Consider the following 18,958-nt stretch of genomic DNA (forward strand, 5'->3'; position numbering starts at 1 on the left):
CTTTGCCTCAATCACTAAATAAACAAGGCCTTTCGTAAATGCCATTTACTGGATTTTGGTAATCATTTAGCTTTAGTCCAACCAGTAGCCAGGAGGACCTTGACCTGTTTTGCTTTTACTGGTCCTTGTTGCACCTGAAATTTTAAAAGAAATAACTCAAATACTGGTAGTACAAAATAATATTAATCCTTATTTAAAATGTGCAATGTTACATGCAATATTATAAATATGTCAATGTATACATACATAGTTATAGTATTCCTTTAGATGTCAAATTATTTTATCATTTTGGAACATTTAAAAATATTCTGAAATCTCATGCAACACACTACCTGGCTACATAGTGGCACATAGTGTTTCTAATCTTGGTTAGTTTTTCCTGTATGCTAACAGTTGCTTGTATTCAATGTTAAAACATTTGGTCTGTGAATATGTGTTTTGCCCATAATTTGACCTTTGTTTAACAGACTCCTCTGTGGTCTGACAAATTTAAACAAATAAATGTCTGCATCAGGCTTCTGGCTTTTTTTTTTTTTACAAATTCAGTAGTAATGCAATGCAATAGGTATTGCTCTGGGCAGGTAACTCTTGAACACCTTGTGTCCATGTGTGGGGCAGGTGCAAAAAGGCATGGAAAGTCATGCACCAGCTGAAATCTATCAGTAATTAGAAAGCAATCCTGCCACTTAGTGCAAATTAATATGGACTGGTTCAGTCGCAACTGACGGCCTATAAAAAGATGTCATTACCAAGGTGTCACAAGAAATATCTCATGATGGGTATAACCAGTGAGAACCCTCAAAAGTGTAAGTCTGTTCTCATATTGATAATATATATATATATATATAGTGTATATACATACACTACCGTACTCATACTTTTATTTATCAAATGAGTTGCAAAATGAATAGAAATATAGTCCAGACATTGACAAGGTAGAAATAATGTTTTTTTTATTATTTGAAATAATTTTCTACTTTAAACTTTGCTTTCATCAAAGAATGCTCCCTTAGCAGCAATTACAGCATTGCAGACCTTTGGCATTCGAGCTGTTAATTTGCTGAGGTAATCTGGAGAAATTTCAACCCATGCTTCTAGAAGCCGCTCCCACAAGTTTGATTGGGTTGATGGGCACTTTTTTTGTACCATACGGTCAAGCTGCTCACACAACAGCTCACTGGGGTTGAGATCTGGTGACTGCGCTGGCCACTCCATTACCGATAAATCAGCTGCCTGCTTCTTCTCTAAATAAATGGAGGTGTGCTTTGGGTCATTGTCCTGTTGCAGGATGAAATTGTCTCCAATCAAGCGCTGTCCACAGGGTATGGCATGGTGTTGCAAAATGGAGTGATAGCCTTCCTTATTCAAAATCCCTTTTAACTTGTACAAATCTCCCACTTTACCAGCACCAAAGCAACCCCAGACCATCACATTACCTCCACCATGTTTGACAGATGGTGTCAGGCACTCTTCCAGCATCTTTTCAGTTGTTCTGCATCTTGCAAATGTTCGTCTGTGTGATCCAAACACCTCAAACTTTGATTCGTCTGTCCATAACACTTTTTTCCAATCTTCCTCTGTCCAATGTCTGTGTTCTTTTGCCCATATTAATCTTTTTCTTTTATTAGCCAGTCTCAGATATGGCTTTTTCTTTGCCACTCTGCCCTGAAGGCCAGCATCCCAGAGTCGCCTCTTCACTGTAGACGTTGACACTGGCGTTTTGCGGGTACTATTTAATGAAGCTGCCAGTTGAGGACCTGTGAGGCGTCAATTTCTCAAACTGGAGACTCTAATGTACTTGTCGTCTTGCTCAGTTGTGCAGCGGGGCCTTCCACTTCTCCTTCTACTCTGGTTAGAGCCTGTCTGTGCTCTCCTCGGAAGGCAGTAGTACACACCATTGTAGGAAATCTTCAGTTTCTTGGCAATGTCTCGCATGGAATAGCCTTCATTTCTCAGAACAAGAATAGACTGTCAAGTTTCAGTTGAAAGTTGTCTTTTTCTGGCCATTTTGTGAGTTTAATCGAACCAACAATTGTAATGTTCCAGATCCTCAACTAGCTTAAAGGAAGGTCAGTTTTATAGCTTCTCTAATCAGCAAAACTGTTTTCAGCTGTGCTAACCTACTTGCACAAGGGTTTTCAAGGGTTTTCTAAATATCCAATAGCCTCCTTACAGTTAGCAAACACAATGTACCATTAGAACACTGGAGTGTTGGTTGTTGGAAATGGGTCTCCATACATCTATGTAGATATTGCATTAAAAACCAGACATTTACAGCTAGAATAGTCATTTACCACATTAATAATGTATAGAGTGTATTTTTGATGCATTTAATGTTAGCTAAATTGAAAAAAAAACTGCTTTTCTTTCAAAAATAAGAACATTTCTAAGTGGCCCCAAACTTTTGAATGGTAGTGTATATATATATATATATATATATATATATATATATATATATATATATATATATATATATATATATATATATATATATATCCATCCCATTCCTAACCCATAGGGTTCATTATGACATTGGTCCATCCTTTGCAGCTAGAGCAGGTTCAACTTTTCTGGGAAGGCTGTCCACAAGGTTTAGAAGTGTGTTTATGGGGATTTTTGACCATTCTTCTAGAAGCGCATTTGTGTGGACATTGGATGATATTGGATGAGAAGGCTTTACTCTCAGTCTCCGCTCTAATTCATCCCAAAGGTGTTCTATTGGGTTGAGGTCAGGACTTTGTGCAAGCCAGTCAAGTTCATCCACACATATCTTTATGGACCTTGCTTTGTGCAGTGGTGCGTAGTTATGATGGAAGAGGAAGGGGCCAACTCCAAACTGTTGGGAGCATTGTATTGTCCAAAATTACTTGGTATGTGAAGCATTCAGATTTCATTTCACTGGAACTAAGGGGCCAAACCTAGCTCCTGAAAAACCACCTCATGCCATAATCTCCCCTCGCTTTGTATTACACTTGGTGATGTATGGCTTGGATGAAGCTGCTCGACCATGGAAACCCACTCCATTTGTCACGGTTATACTATGTCCTTCATTGATTGATCAGTTTGCATTCCTTTCCATGTTTTCTGTGTCTCTTTGTTTTGTTTTATGTTTAATTCTACGCCCTGTTCTGCCCTTTGGTTGTAATTGATTTCACCTGTGTCTTGTTTCAATTTCTTTGGTATGTATGCAGTCTTTCATTCAGTAGTTGTGGGTTATTCTTGTTGCGTCCTTATGTGCTAGTTTCTTAGGTTAGTGCGTTAGAGGTTTGATCATTAGAAGTTTCTGTGTGTTTGTAACTTCCTGGTAAAACCGTAATCCTGCTCCGTGGTATGTCTGATGCAAGTAGCGAGTTGTCTTCTGATATAATTGTGAACGTCTTGTCTGGTTTATGTGATTTGAGTATTTTATGTATGTGTTCAGTGATTGATGGTGTGTATGATAACTTCCTGGTAAAACCGTAATCCTGCTCCGTGGTATGTCTGATGCAAGTAGCGAGTTGTCTCCTGATATAGTTGTGAACGTCTTGTCTGGTTTATGTGATTTGAGTATTTTATGTATGTGTTCAGTGATTGATGGTGTGTATGATCGTTGACGTTTCTTAGTTTTGTTTCATCGTGTTGTACATCTGGATGTTTGATAGGATCATGTATTGATAACGTGCTTGTTTGTTTGTCTGTCGAGTAGTGATGTGTTGAAGTAAGAGTTCATATTATGTACGTCTTGTGTTCTACATGGTGATAGTTTCTTCTTACCTAAAATGTTTATCTGGATTAGTTGTTCAAGTCATTGTCGTGATGTAAAGTTTTGTCCATGTATATTCGTTGTTTTTCGTTTCAGTGGTCTAGTTTTGTTAATCTTGTTTCTTGTTTTGTGGCGTGAGCGTCAGTAGATTATTCTTGAGTCTTGTGTCCTGTTAATGTCTGAATAAAGGAGGTTTTGATCAGCATGCCTCGTCGTTCTCGTAAACGAGTCTCGAGTCTGTGTTTAGGCACAATGTCTTTATCTCCTCTCTCTGAGGTCCCTGAGCGTTCTCCGGTCTCATCTTCCTCGCAGTCGTGTCTTTTTCCTGATCCCTCAGATGTTGGATCGTTACAGAATAACCCACCTTTTTTTAGACACGGCGAGATAGAGAGCTGTGAATCCGAGCCTGTAGTATGTGATCCTCCTAGTGAATTTTCTGGGGAAGGCTCCGCTGAAAGTTTTGTGTTCGGTGTGAGAGCTTATTTTCGATCATTATATCCTGAACCGCTTGAAAGTACTAAGATACTGTTTGTATTCCAACGTTTGCGTGCGCAAGCTTTTCAATGGGCATATGATGTGATACGTCGTAAAGTTAAGGCGGCTGAGTCTGTTGAGGGGCTGTTGACCCTGTTGCTTGAGAAATATCCACCACCTCAGTTCCCGAAAAAGGGAATCAAGGGAGGTCATGTATTTCCTATACGAGCATTACAAGCCAAGTTAGTAGACCCTATTCATTATGTAGGTCATATGAAAACTGTAAACATTTCTTTGTCTTCTAACCCAGAGGCTACTTGGTCTGATTTCCAGCCTGACCCAGACGTTGCCTTGTCTAATGTTCTGTCTGACCCTGATATTACTAGGCCTGACGTCCTGTCTGACCCCGACGTCGCTGCTGCTTCTGAGTCCGACGTCGCTGCTGCTTCTGAGTCCGACGTCGCTGCTGCTTCTGAGTCCGACGTCGCTGCTGCTTCTGAGTCCGACATAATCCGGAGGCTGTTCAGCCTGACGTCAAACCAGTCTCGGGTGCTCTTCGACCTGATACCTGGCTCGACCAAGAGGCTGCCGAGTTCGATTCTGAGGCTGCGTGGCTTGATTTTCAGTGGGATTCAGGGGTTGTTCAGTCAGATTTCCGGCTGAACCTTGGGACTGTCCAGCCTGACTTGGAGACTGTTCAATGTGATGTTTATTGTACATTGCGGTCTGAGTATGCTGCGCCTTATGACCTTCAGTCAACCACAGTTCCTTTAGAGGTTACGTCTGCTGTTCAGTCTGGTACTCCGGACTTGTCATTGCCATCTGTTGCTTCTGCAGCCCTGTCTGCGCCGACGGCTGCAAGGATGCCGGAGGGTGTGTGGTCCATTCCTGATTCAGCGGTCCATCTGGGCCCTTCCCTAGGAGTCCTCCAGGAACCAGTTCCAGGATTTCAATCAAAATTTGGGCCTATGACTGATTCTAATCGGCAAGCAGTTCCTAGTCCTAAGACTAGTCAGAGACGTAATTCTGGGGTTTTGTTGGACCATAGTCTGAGAGACGCACTGTCTGCTTCACAGACTGATCAGGCTGTTTCTGAAGCCACTGTGCCTGTTTCTATGATGACCGTTTGTGATCTCCTTAACTGCATGAAGTCAATGTCAATGCCTTTGTACCCTGCTCCGGTTCCTGATTTTGTTTATGTTCCTATAACTGTACCACTGCCTAGTTCTTCACCCATGTCAGTACCTGCCTCTGTGTTTGGATTGTTTGATGTAGGTAATGTTCCTTTGTCTGTTTTTTGTAATGTCACTTATTTGGTTCCCATACATTGTTCTGTTATTCTCAATATACTTATGTCTGTGGTGTCTTCCCATGCGTTAAATTTTTCTGTTGGTAATGTTTCCCCTGTGGATCTGCCCGTTTCTCCTCCTGATTCTGCCCGATCAGATGAGGAGTCCCCATTGGTTTCTCATTGTACTTCTGCGGATGTTGGTTCTGGTTGTTCTCTGGGTTTTGTTCCGGCTCCCCGTTTGTCTTGTTTCTGTCCTCCCTCCGATGATGATTCTACGTCTCTGTCGGCCTATGCCCCTGCCTTGGTCAGCCCCAAGTCTCTGTTTTTGTCTGTCCCTCAGTCTGTCGGTCCTGCCCCAAGGCCTTGGGTTCGTGTTTGTCCGAACCTTTCCCCGTCTTGTTTCGTGCATCGTCCTTTTCATTTTTTGGTGTGAGTTTTTGGTTTGATTTTTTTTTCTTGCGCGCCCGGTGTGCGCGCTTACTGGGGGGGTTATGTCACGGTTATACTATGTCCTTCATTGATTGATCAGTTTGCATTCCTTTCCATGTTTTCTGTGTCTCTTTGTTTTGTTTTATGTTTACTTCTACGCCCTGTTCTGCCCTTTGGTTGTAATTGATTTCACCTGTGTCTTGTTTCAATTTCTTTGGTATGTATTTAAACGCAGTCTTTCATTCAGTAGTTGTGGGTTATTCTTGTTGCGTCCTTATGTGCTAGTTTCTTAGGTTAGTGCGTTAGAGGTTTGATCATTAGAAGTTTCTGGGTGTTTGTAACTTCCTGGTAAAACCGTAATCCTGCTCCGTGGTATGTCTGATGCAAGTAGCGAGTTGTCTCCTGATATAGTTGTGAACGTCTTGTCTGGTTTATGTGATTTGAGTATTTTATGTATGTGTTCAGTGATTGATGGTGTGTATGATCGTTGACGTTTCTTAGTTTTGTTTCATCGTGTCGTACGTCTGGATGTTTGATAGGATCATGTATTGATAACGTGCTTGTTTGTTTGTCTGTCGAGTAGTGATGTGTTGAAGTAAGAGTTCATATTATGTACGTCTTGTGTTCTACATGGTGATAGTTTCAAGTCATTGTCGTGATGTAAAGTTTTGTCCATGTATATTCGTTGTTTTCGTTTCAGTGGTCTAGTTTTGTTAATCTTGTTTCTTGTTTTGTGGCGTGAGCGTCAGTAGATTATTCTTGAGTCTTGTGTCCTGTTAATGTCTGAATAAAGGAGGTTTTGATCAGCATGCCTCGTCGTTCTCGTAAACGAGTCTCGAGTCTGTGTTTAGGCACAATGTCTTTATCTCCTCTCTCTGAGGTCCCTGAGCGTTCTCCGGTCTCATCTTCCTCGCAGTCGTGTCTTTTTCCTGATCCCTCAGATGTTGGATCGTTACACCATTAAGCTCTCTGCACACTGTTCTTGAGATAATCTCATCACATGAAGTTTGGATGTCTATAGTGATTGCCTCTGCAGAAAGTTGGCAACCTATTCGCACTATGCGCTTCAGCAACCGCTGACCCCGCTCCATCAGTTTATGTGGCCTACCACTTCATGGCTGAGTTGCTGTCATTCCCAAACACTTCAATTTTATTATAATACAGTTGACTGTGGAATATTTAGGAATAAGGAAATTTCACAACTGAATTTGTTGCACAGGTAGCATTCTATCACAGTTCCAAGCTAGAATTCACTGAGCTCCAGAGAACGACCCATTCTTTCACAAATGTTTGTAAAAACAGTTTGCATGGCTAGGTACTTAATTTCATACACCTGTGGCCATGATAGTGAATGGAACACCTGATTCAAATTCAATGTTTTATTGTTATATGCATGGGATACATTAACCCATTTATGCCCAAATTTTTCCCAGACATGCAAATATGCAAATCATGTGTTATTAGCAAACCTTTGAAATAATCAAGAATTATTTCCTCAAAAAAAATGAGAAAAGTAGATGAAAGTGTGTTTTATTACCGGTCACAATTGTGACCGGTGGGATGATATGCGTATTCTCAATGAAAGGTTTGTGCCACTACTCGTGTGAAGGTGAGCAGATCAATGGTCCCTCTCATAACATCTCTATAAAAGTAATGACTATTCACAAGTGCACTGTTGAGAAACCATGCAAAAGTGGGCCACCACCACTTCTTGGACTTGATTGTGATGTTGAATCTTGAGGCCCCTGACCTAATCTGGTCTGTGGGAGGAGCGTGAAGCGTCCCCCATATGGCTTCATATGATGCATGTACCGTTTGTGTGAGGCAAGGCTCCAGATTTTATAACAAAAACAGATTGGTTTGCTTCTGATAAACTGCTTGCATCCATGATGGCCATAATATCGTATCATGCTTTCATACACAACCAGCCATTCTGGATATGGCATGACTTTGTATGATGTGTTGAGCTCAGTGAAGATGGGTCTGACTTCGAAAAATGAGTCCACTGTGATCTTGGTGTTGTCAACAAAATGTAGAGAGGCCATGATCTCATCAAATCGTTTCCTCCGCATTGCATTTGAAATGCATTCATTGTGTACATCATCGTCAAATGACCAGTGCATACGCCTTCTTGGAACTGTGCTGTATCCGGATTCCAGTAAGATCCCATATATTGTAGGGAGCTCTTCCATATTCATATTCAGTGGCTTGGTCTGGGTAGAGTAGAGTTTGGACATTTCAACATTGATCTCTCATTGGATCCATTGGATCTGGACAGCTCTGTTTGACACATTCAGCAGTATTGGGGCTGTATACTATATGTATTCCTTTGGCTTGTTCATTAGGGATCTGGACCCATAAGCTGCTTTGTGACAACATGTGTTGTGAAAAGCGCTATATAAATAAATTTGACTTTGACTATTTTTTACCACCTCAGGCTGTGCCCATACCCCTTCGGGCTGACCCCTCTGGTTACTAGATGACCTTGAAGGTTCCTCAGACTCCATTCTGGAATTCAGAGGACCTTGGGGTGTCTTTAGACCTGTTCTGACATCTAGGATATCTTGGAGGTCTCTCAGACTGGCCAGTCTTGTGACATGAGGATGTTGGAGGCTCTTTTATCTTATCTATTGGGTGGCTAGAAGATCTTGGCCGTTTAACAGTAGACAGTGGTGAAGAAGAGGTTGGCTCTTGTGGTTGCCTGGAACGTTTTCTAAAGGCCCTGTACTCTAATTTTCAAAGGTGATATATTGCAGTGGGGGGCTGGTTGGGGTGGGGGTGAGGGGAGGGGGAGTTCACAGTAAATTTTATTCCGGTCATCATCTGTCTCCAACAGTTCAGCATTTTAAATTCTGGCTGGCAAATGGCCCATCTCTCCCTGGTAGTCCATATCTGAACCATCACTTATAAAAGCATCTTTCTCATTTTGAGGTATGATTGCAATGTTGCATGCTTTGTCTGGGCCATCATCTACATGTCAAGGACTTCACTTAAAGTCATCCTGAAGAATTTTGTATATTTAGTATGTGTGCATCTAGATACAACTTTCTATCACACCGGTCACAATTGTGACTGCTTATATGTTTACTCATTCTGCAAACACACCAAAGACATTTGACTAATTGTAAATGCATATATTATAACTAAACAACAATATTTTTTTCTATGTTTATTTTAACATACTTTACTATCCTTTTATTTTGGAGCTTTGAGGCAGCCGTCCTCTTCTCAAGGTGCAACCAGGAAGTAAACTGCTCTGGTCGTGACAATTTACTCAAAAAATGTGATACTGCCCACATTTAATTGAAACACTGTAATATTTCAATATATCCTTATATAGTATTGGGAAAGTACCCAGTAACATTTTTAGAGGCTTATAATTAATGAATTTTTTTTTGGTCACAATTGTGACTGATGGGTTGAAATGGGTTAAGTATTAAATATATTGCAGTAATCCGTAATGTAGTGCAATTGACAGTTTGTGCAAAAGAGTTTGTGAGGTAGAAATCAGCTCAGCTGTTCAAGAGTCTGATGGCAGTGAGCAAAAAAAAAAAAAAAAGTTCTTTAACCTGCTAGTTTTGCACTTCACACTTCTGTACCTCGGGCCTGATGGTAAGAATGTGAATGCCGATCATTTGAATGAGTGAGTGAATACTTTTGGCAATATAGTGTTTCTGTCTTTCACACACAGACATGATTCATCAAATCTCACTTCTCAAAACTACCTTCCTTTTGTGAACATAACATAAACAACACTTGAGGTATCTAAAGAAAACATTGTGAAATCAGGTATTTGAAACCCTGTAGTGGCTGTGGGTGGTGAGGGTTTAAGGATGACACACATAAAAAGATAAAAACATGGGCAAACATATCGAGGCCTTTATTTCCAGCAGTCTTGGCTACTACAGTGGTCTCCTTACTGGTTTTCCACAGATTTGATGACTGCTATTCAAGACAAAAATAAGTCGGCATATTATTCCAATTCTCTGCTTTTTACACTGGCTTCCAGTTAGCTGGCTACAGCATTCATTTCTATGTATTAGGACCTAAATACATACAAGCATACAAAAATAAATACAAACCTAACATACCTTAGGTCAATAAGTACTGGACAATTATCAGTACAGAGAATTTAAACAAAACATGACAACTCCCAACTTTAATCTACTGTGCAGCTCAAAGCAACTCACAGACCGCAGTGGAACCCAAACATTGATTTGTAAACATAGACCAAAAACGCTGCTTTTTCAGTGCTTTTGAGTAAATTCATAGCCTGTGCACTACACCCATTAGATCTCATTTAATCATTGGGAATGTTGAGTGACAGTTATTCCTTTTACCTTGTTATTGCATATTTCTGTTAAAAGTCTTTGTAAACCACCATGACATATGAAAAATCACTTGCCCTTATATGGTTTTCCACCCAAGATTAATCAAATTTCACTTCTCAAAACTGTAGGCCTTGTGAGTGTTTCAACATTATATCCTGGAGAAAGGAGAAACTGTGTTGAAATTAGGAAGGGTTCTGACTCTGCAAAAAAGCTGTCTAAAAGGGCTGGTTTGGCTTCTGTAAATGACTAACCAAAGAATCCTCATTGATCCATTGTGACCAATGCAATCAAGATATCACAAAAGAGTGCAGAAAAATCCCAATGCTGCAGTCATCTACACAACTGAGATCTAGAATGCAAATGGCTATAAAAAACTTCATGGTTGCCCTTTTGGTGTGTTCTTTCACCCTCACCCAAAGTAAAGGTAAGATGCTTTGCCTATTTAGTCTTGTTTTCTTTTGTGTTGCTTAGCTTAATGTAAAGATTAGAGATGGGATCATTTGGATTGCTTATAATAAAGGCAGTTTATCAAATACTTGAGTCTGTGTCATTATGCTTTCCCAAAAAGCATGTAAGGTTTACGGAGAAAGGTTTATGGAGAATGATCTAGACATGATATGAGCTATGATGACATATTGTTAAGGACTTTCATCTTTAAAACAAAGCTATAAAGGTCTCATCAATGTTAAATGGATTTTTTAAATGTTATTGTGAACTACATTACAATATACATTACAATTACAATACCTAACCTTTCAGAATGTCAACAAAGTCAGATTACTTATGAAAATATTAAACGAAGTGATCTAAAACAACAATATAACGAAGGAGAAATAATCAGAGTGACCTGTGCAACTGGCTATGTTGGGTTTCATAAAATTGCTTGTTTCGACGGCACATGGACATCGATCAGTGAACGCGAATGTAAAAGTAAGCATGGACCTTTGGTCGAGAGACAATAATGTGAATCACCTTTTTGTAATCAAAGTTGAGACTTTATAATGTGTATAAAAACTGGTTGATCTCCACAGAAAAGCCATGTGGTCACCCAGGAGACACAGCAAATGGAGACTTCAAACTTATAGGGGACAATGAATTTGTGTTTGGAGTTACAGTGGAGTATAGTTGTAGGACAGGGTAAGAAGAAAATGTATGACGTTTATAACTCATATCTGCTTATTCTTTTATTTATTTTTGAAGGTAGGTAACCAGCTACTAAAGTGATACTTCTTGAAATTATTTACTAGTCTGCAAAAAACAAACAAACAAATGTCCAAGAGAAAGCTTGGAAACCAATTAACTGCTATTTTAAATAGTTATTGATCATTATTGTGTAACTGGTGATCTTGCCTTGATGAAATCAATGCCATAGCCTTGGACTTTGTTTTAACACAAATAAAATTTGACCAATATATATATTATTGTGTCATCTACGGTGGAACTGCATAACTGTGTTTTTGCATATTGTTCTTGGTTGCTTATATCTGCATGTATGTGACTACATTCAATCCATTAACCTGTAAGGCTCAGAGCTAGCTGTTAGCTCACAACCATCCCATCTGACATTTTTTGAACTACAAGTACAACTTGAAAATGAATAGATAGATAATCCAAGATGAGAGTGCATGCTTCAAGACTGCGTGCTTTATTAAGTTTAGACTTGTTAGTTTCCACTGTGTGACAGAAGGCGATAGCACCAACCTTTGCATTGGTTAGTCTCTTTCACACATTGGCTGCAACACTATAACAGGGTGATTGCACGTAAACTGAGAGATAGCTTACTACTTATTAATACAAAGTAACAAATGATCACTATTGAACTACCTGTAAGAAACATTAAAAAAGCAATTCAATCAATTCAAAATAGTTAAAGTAATGCACCTCTATTACAGTAATTTAACGATCCCCCACAGAAGACAAGCACCAAAGAGCTGGACAGAACAGCAAAAATGTTAAAACAGAATAATTCAGAAATCTTTTTGACAAAGAAACCAAATTTAAAACACCATGATGAATAGAGGGGTAAATAGGGTGGCAGCCCTATTCACCCAGAGGTGATACATGGAAGAGGAAGTGTTAAAAGGCAGAGAGGTGCAATACCACAGTGACAGGGGCAGGAGAACACACACTTCACACTACCACCCCTTTGATCCTGGGAAAACAATAAAAAAATAAAACAGTGAGGCACTAAGTTTTGAAAGGCATGTTTGCCCTGAATTCAAGGGCTATAGCCCTGTATGCATTAGCATACAAGTTCTATTGCTGCAATGTATTATCATTTGTATGAACTGTCAAAATAATAAACATTTTTTTATTATTAACATTTATTTAACTTTTCTTAACATTTTTGCTTGATAAGGTACATAATGGCCAGCCGAGAGAGACGCCGAAACTGTCGTGCTCAAGGATGGGATAATGCTATTCCTGTCTGTGAAGGTACACTTTGTCTCTGTTATTCTTTCATAACTTGTCGTTGTAAACCACCACGTTATGCTGTTCTCCACTTTGAACAGCTTTTTAAAAATGACATCATTAATTATAACCATGGTACCGTACATGTACACAACTGTAGTCAACTTGAAATCTTTGAAACCTGTATATCTTAATCTTCAAAATTATTTATTTATTTATTTATTATTTGCGTAATGCAGCAGAGAATATCAGGCTGTCAGATAATTTAATGATCTCCAAATGACTTGTGAAGTATAACTTAATACCTTATTTGTTGATTATATATACATGACAATGTGGCTGGCAATGTTCACATATGTTCACACTCATTGTATAATGTGGCACTTTTGTGTCAAAACTCTACATGTAAATCACCTGACTGTCACGAATCAGTACAAAAAACAAAAACATAAACATAAAAAAAACAAAACAGCCAAGAGTAATAAACAAACAGGCAGTGGAATCAAATCAGTAAAAAAAAAAAACTTAAACAGAAACAAAACTCAGAGAAAATACTGGAGGACACTGCTCAGTAAGTTGACAGAGGGTAAGAAACATTTCACAGATTAAAAGTTTTACAAAAGGTGAATATTTATGTAACTCCTAGAGGGGAGCAGGTGTGCTCAGGGTAGTACTCAGGTGATGGTGGGCATGGCCAGCCTGTGAGAGATACTAGCTCAGATCTGTTGTGGTGTGAAGATGTGACAAAGACACAACAGTTGGAAACAAACATTTCACTTCTATGTCAAAAAAAAAAAAAATTAAAAATTACACATGCACATGACACGTACTAAAAACTGATGTGCTAATTTAAAAAATTGTATTAAAAAGTTTTTATAAGGGGTTCTGCAAACGTTCCAACTCATTACATGTTTTCACATCTCTATGAACACAAACATAGAAAGGCTTCAGAAAACAGCTTTATTTGGACTGACTCCACGTGCCGCTTCCTGTAAATGGGCATGTGTTTGGCAGCCATACACTTACCAACACCAAGCTGAAAGTAATTCCTCAATTGGAATGTGAAATGGGAAGCTGGTACATATAAAACTGTGAAGTTATTGTGGTTGGTGCACCAGACAAGTCCAGAGCAGCCCAGTAACTGACATCCCAAATGGTCTGCTGTCTAAATGTCCATATTATGGTCATGGAGTGACTCGTGTAGGGCTGGACACTCTCCTTGGCTTCCCTCATCTTCAGTCCATCACTTATAAAATAGCATTTGACCATGTCCCTCTGCATTACCTCTAGGGCAAGGATGTCAAAGTCAAATTACACCGAGGGCCAAAAAACCAAATTTGCTACAAGCCGAGGCCCGGACTGGTTCAATGTTTATTAAAACATATTGAAATGATTGCTCATAGCATATTGAACCAAGACCTAACACAATGTATATTATTTAATGCTTAAATGAATAAAGCAATATTTTCTTATGGATCTGTCAGTAATTTTTCAACAAGCAAACAGATAAAAACAAACTTCTCTCAAAGAAAACATGTCCTGTACATTAGTTTCAAGTTTCAAGTTTATTGCACGTCATGTTGGGACATAACATGCATTGAAATGCTTGGGGTGAGGCTCAGATAATAGTTCTACAGCGGGCAGCATCACATATAGTGTCAAAAACAGTACAATAACGGTGCAAATTGCATTTGGCAGCAATGAAAACACAAGAGAATATACTCACAACATACACACAATATATAGCAGCGATAAGAATAAATAAAGTATGTAAATAAATGTAAAAATAAAAATTTGGGTTTTCCAGCCTCACAGTTCGTTCAGAAACCTGACAGCCTGTGGATAGAAGCTGTTCAGTAGCCGGGTTGTTCTGGCTTGGATGCTGCGAAGTCTCCTGCCAGATGGCATAACAGAACAGGCCGTGTGCTGGGTGACCACTGTCTAGCCTGATCTGTCTAGCCTGATTATTTTTTTTATTAGACCTTTATTTATACAGGTAGTCCCATTGAGACTTGGCGTCTCATTTACAAGAGAGACCTGTTTTCATTACAATATAAAACAACAATTAAGCTAAAAATAACACTTAAATAATATACATACTGTTCATACACATCATAAAACAATGTACAAGATTTAAAAATTTACAGTAATCAAGATCTGTCTAATTTTTTATTACAGTAAAAGATCTGTCTAGCCTGATCTGTCTAGCCTGATCTTATGGGTTTTCCTCAGGCAGCGAGACTGGTAGATGTCGTGTAAGGCAGGTAGTTTGTTCCCTATGATGTATTCTGCTGTCCTCACCACTCCCTTAAGGGCCTTGCGGTCACAAGCAGTGCAGCTGCCATACCAGGCAGTGATGCAGCCTGTTAGGATGCTCTCTATAGTGCATCTATAGAAGCTGGTGAGGATAACAGGAGGTATTCCAAACTTCTTGATCCTGCGCAGGAAGAAGAGACGCTGACGGGCAGATCTCACAATCATGTTGGTGTGAAGGGACCAGGTGAGGTCATCAGAGAGGTGTACGCCGAGGAACTTAAAGCTGCTGACTTTCTCCACTTCATCCCCGTTGATACTAAGGGGAGAGTGACCGCCCTTCTGCTGCTTCCTGTAGTCCACAATCATCTCCTTCGTTTTGCTGGTGTTTAGACAGAGATTATTGTTGTGGCACCACTGTGACAGAGCGCTTACCTCGTCTCTATAGGCAGTTTCATCTCCATCTGTGACGAGGCCTAGGATGGTAGTGTCATCAGCAAATTTGAGGATGAGGTTGGAGGCGTGTTTAGCTACACAGTCATGCGTGTACAGGGAGTATAGGAGGGGGCTGAGAACGCATCCCTGGGGGGCCCCCGTGCTCAGGGTCAGCGTGGACGAAATACTGTCACCCACTCTCACCACCTGCTCGTCAGGAAGTCCATTATCCAGTTGCAGAGATGAGAGTTCAAACCCAAATCTTTGAGCTTCAGGATGAGTTTGGCTGGGATGATTGTGTTGAATGCCGAGCTGTAATCTATGAACAGCATTCTCACATATGAGTTTTTTCTGTCCAGGTGTATGAGAGCAGTGTGTACTGTTAGTGCAATGGCGTCATCTGTGGATCTATTGGAACGGTATGCGAACTGGAGAGGGTCTGTATTGGCTGGAAGCGTAGAACAGATGTGAGTTTTGACCAGCCGCTCAAAGCACTTCATAACTGTTGATGTCAGTGCAGGGCAACAGGGCGGTAGTCCTTCAGGCAAGTGGCAGTACGTTTCTTGGGAACTGGAACAATTATGGTATTCTTAAAGCATGTAGGAATCACTGACAGTCTTAGAGAGAGGTTAAAGATGTCCGTGAAAACCTCAGCCAGCTGGTTAGCACATGCTCTAAGTACACGATTGTGTACACCATCAGGACCTGGTGCCTTGCGTGGGTTAACTGCCCTGAAAGATTTCACCACCTCAGACAGAGAAATGGTCAGAGTGAAGCTCTCCTGATCTGTTGGGAGATTTTCAACAGGGGAGGTGTTATTTGCAAGTGAGGCAGACGAGCTTAATGCACATTATGCTCGTTTTGAGGAAAATTAAATGAATAAAGTAATAAAGGTTTGAAAAGTGCTGGAATTTAGGCTAAAGTACTTGAAAATGCTTGAAATTGTAACTACTTGGTTTCACAACAAATAGCTGTCTGACTGAACAGTTGTATTACGTTAACAAATACGAGCCTCTTGTAATTCCAGGACGAAACATGAGAGAACGTGAAGATTGGGGGTTTTGAAAATAAACCACCATTAAATAATGTGATAAAAAGCTAATTATTTCGAATCATTTTGAATATATGTATAAATATTTAACTTAATTAAGGTTATCGTGCTGGGAAATCGAAGTTACAAAATTCAAGAGGTGCACGACCTCGCGAATCGACAGCACGTGAGGCCCTCGCGCACGGGCAGAGCCACTGCGATTACGCCATTTTTGCCGCGCGGACCCTCGCCGCTTGTGCGCTGCAGTGACTTCGCGGGCTACCGTTGCATTGTTGGGAATGTAGTGTTTGTGCGTGCAAAACACCAGCGGGCGGCTGTGGTCTGCGGGCCGGGTCTATTAGTAATTAAATATCATCCAGGGGGCCATAGATAATCAATTCAGATCCGGCCCGCGGGCCTCGACTTTGACATATGTGCTCTAGGGGGTGCTCCAAATGTATGGTGTACTGGGACCACTGCTACAGGCTACGTAGTCCCTGTACAAACAGAGCAGGAGCTTGGTTCGAATTGTTAGAAGTAAGCCAGAGTTATGGCCCTGATTAAAAGGGCTCGTTGGCAAAAAATAAAAAATAAATTAATTAAAAAAAACTGAGACTTCTCTTTTAGCTTTCACAAATAATTAATTTATAGTAAACTATATAAATTTATTTTTATATACACATGGATATCTATAATAATGAACTAATATTTTTAAGTTTGGAGCCACAACTTCAGGGTGGGCCTAAGCCAACACAACAAACTAAATTATTATGCACCATGCCCTCTTAAACCAAATCTCCTTGCCAAAAGAAACCAAATACAATAATCACCAAACTCCCTACAAGTCGACACCACAGGGCACCATTACCAACTCAATATGAGCTTTTAAACCCAACCTTAATGAATCATAGCCTTGAGGAATACATCACATAACCCTCAATCCAGCTCTTTGTCCATCATTGCGCCATCTTCTGGACAACCTGCAAATAAAACCAGAGCTGCCAAACCACAGACATCCTAAAAATGGCAATGGCTGTAACACCAGACTGATTCCCAATTGGGACTGGACTCCATCCACGCTGCCCTTTGTCACTAATTCTCTTAATACATTTATGGACAGAATTTCTCTGCATTTCCAAGTGGCGGATGGAGCTCCATGTCTGCTTTTTGTGGCTGATGTGGTCCTGTTGGTGTCATCAGGCCAGGACCACTAGCTCTTAGTAGATAAGTTTGCAGTAAAGTGTGAAACAGCCAGGATGAGAATCAGCACCTCTACAACTGAGACCATGGTCCTCAGAGGGGAAAAGGGTGGACTGCCCTCTCCAGGTTGGGAGTGAGCTCTCGCCTCAAATGGAAGAGGCAGGATATCAGGATGTTGTTCATGAATGTAGGTGTCGTATTTTGTCAATTGTGATTTTTACTCCGCAATCGAAATTTGTCCTCCACTTTTAACTCATCTGTGCAGTTAGAACACACACACACACACACACACACACACACACACACACACACACACACACACACACACAAGTGATTACTAGGGGGCTGTGGATCACACGTGCCCAGAGCATTGGGCAGCCCTAGCCCGGCACCCGGGGAGCAGTTGGGGTTAGGTGCCTTGCTCAAGGGCACCTCAGTCATGGCCTCAGGTCTGGGAATCGAACCCACGACCCTCCGGTCACAAGACCAGTTCCCTACCACCAGGCCATGACTGCCCCATGAATGAGGGAAGGATGCAGGTTGACAGGTGGATCAGTGTAGCATCTGCAGTGTTGAGGACATTGTTGAGAGAGCTGAGCCAAAAAACAAATATCACAATTTGCTGCTAATTCCAAGTCTGCCCGTAAAGTATTCGTGATTTGTGTCTGCCCGTAAAGTATTCGTGATTTGTGTCTGCCCGTAAAGTATTCATGGGTGATGTGATTCATTTTACCTATTTTTCAGTGGTGAAATGCCCAGCAATAAAAACCTCTGAAGGTGTCATTGCAATGGGCAACATTGACGAAGCAAGCTTTGATGATGTTATTCACTTTGAGTGTACATCTCCTCGCAAGATGTTGGATGGAGCAAAAAACATACACTGCACAAAGGACGGGACTTGGAGCGAGCCTGTTCCAAATTGTATAGGTACATTTTCTAGTAGTTGTAGCTAAAAAGTTTCCAAATGTAGCATATATGAAATAGTGAAGTGATCTCCTCAAACCTATAAATAGCATTACATTCAGCTCTGTTGAAATATTATATTATTAAAAGATCTTTTTTTACAGCTAATGTTAAATGGCTGCATTTTGATTCACTCTTAGTGTTACCACTAGAAGCTTTAATGTGTCTGAATAATCTCCTACATTTTAGAATGAAATTTGATTAAATTTCGGTGATCTTTGAATGTGAGGAATCTACAAGATACAAGGATTCTGCTAGGCCTTTGTTGTAATATAAAATGTTTTGAGAATTTAGATTTCTTATTACAGTTTTAAAAGTAAGTGTTGAAAGGTAGAAACTAACCTTTAATGCTTAACAGTATGGTACCTTTGTGTTCAGGTCAGCTTGCTTAGATCAGT

At 40.3% G+C, this 18,958-nt stretch overlaps 1 protein-coding gene across 9 annotated transcripts in view; it reads left to right on the plus strand.

The window, feature by feature from the left end:
* Nucleotides 1–785: 785 nt before the first annotated feature.
* The window catches only part of LOC143528735 (complement factor H-like), a 41,075-nt gene continuing 22,902 nt past the window's right edge, over nt 786–18,958 (plus strand). For 2 of the 9 annotated variants that reach the window (XM_077024600.1, XM_077024599.1), the window contains exons 1-5: nt 10,453–10,691; nt 11,027–11,197; nt 11,299–11,404; nt 12,627–12,703; nt 18,342–18,524. In XM_077024600.1, the coding sequence (XP_076880715.1) occupies nt 10,589–10,691; nt 11,027–11,197; nt 11,299–11,404; nt 12,627–12,703; nt 18,342–18,524 (640 nt within the window). In that variant the 5' untranslated portion in view covers nt 10,453–10,588. Of the gene's footprint in view, nt 807–10,452; nt 10,692–11,026; nt 11,198–11,298; nt 11,405–12,626; nt 12,704–15,124; nt 15,180–18,341; nt 18,525–18,958 lie in introns of those variants that run through there. The other 7 variants (XM_077024594.1, XM_077024595.1, XM_077024592.1 and 4 more) reach the window with 7 other exon arrangements.

The sequence above is a fragment of the Brachyhypopomus gauderio genome, chromosome 12, assembly GCF_052324685.1.
Source record: "Brachyhypopomus gauderio isolate BG-103 chromosome 12, BGAUD_0.2, whole genome shotgun sequence".
NCBI classification, from domain to species: Eukaryota; Metazoa; Chordata; class Actinopteri; order Gymnotiformes; family Hypopomidae; genus Brachyhypopomus; species Brachyhypopomus gauderio.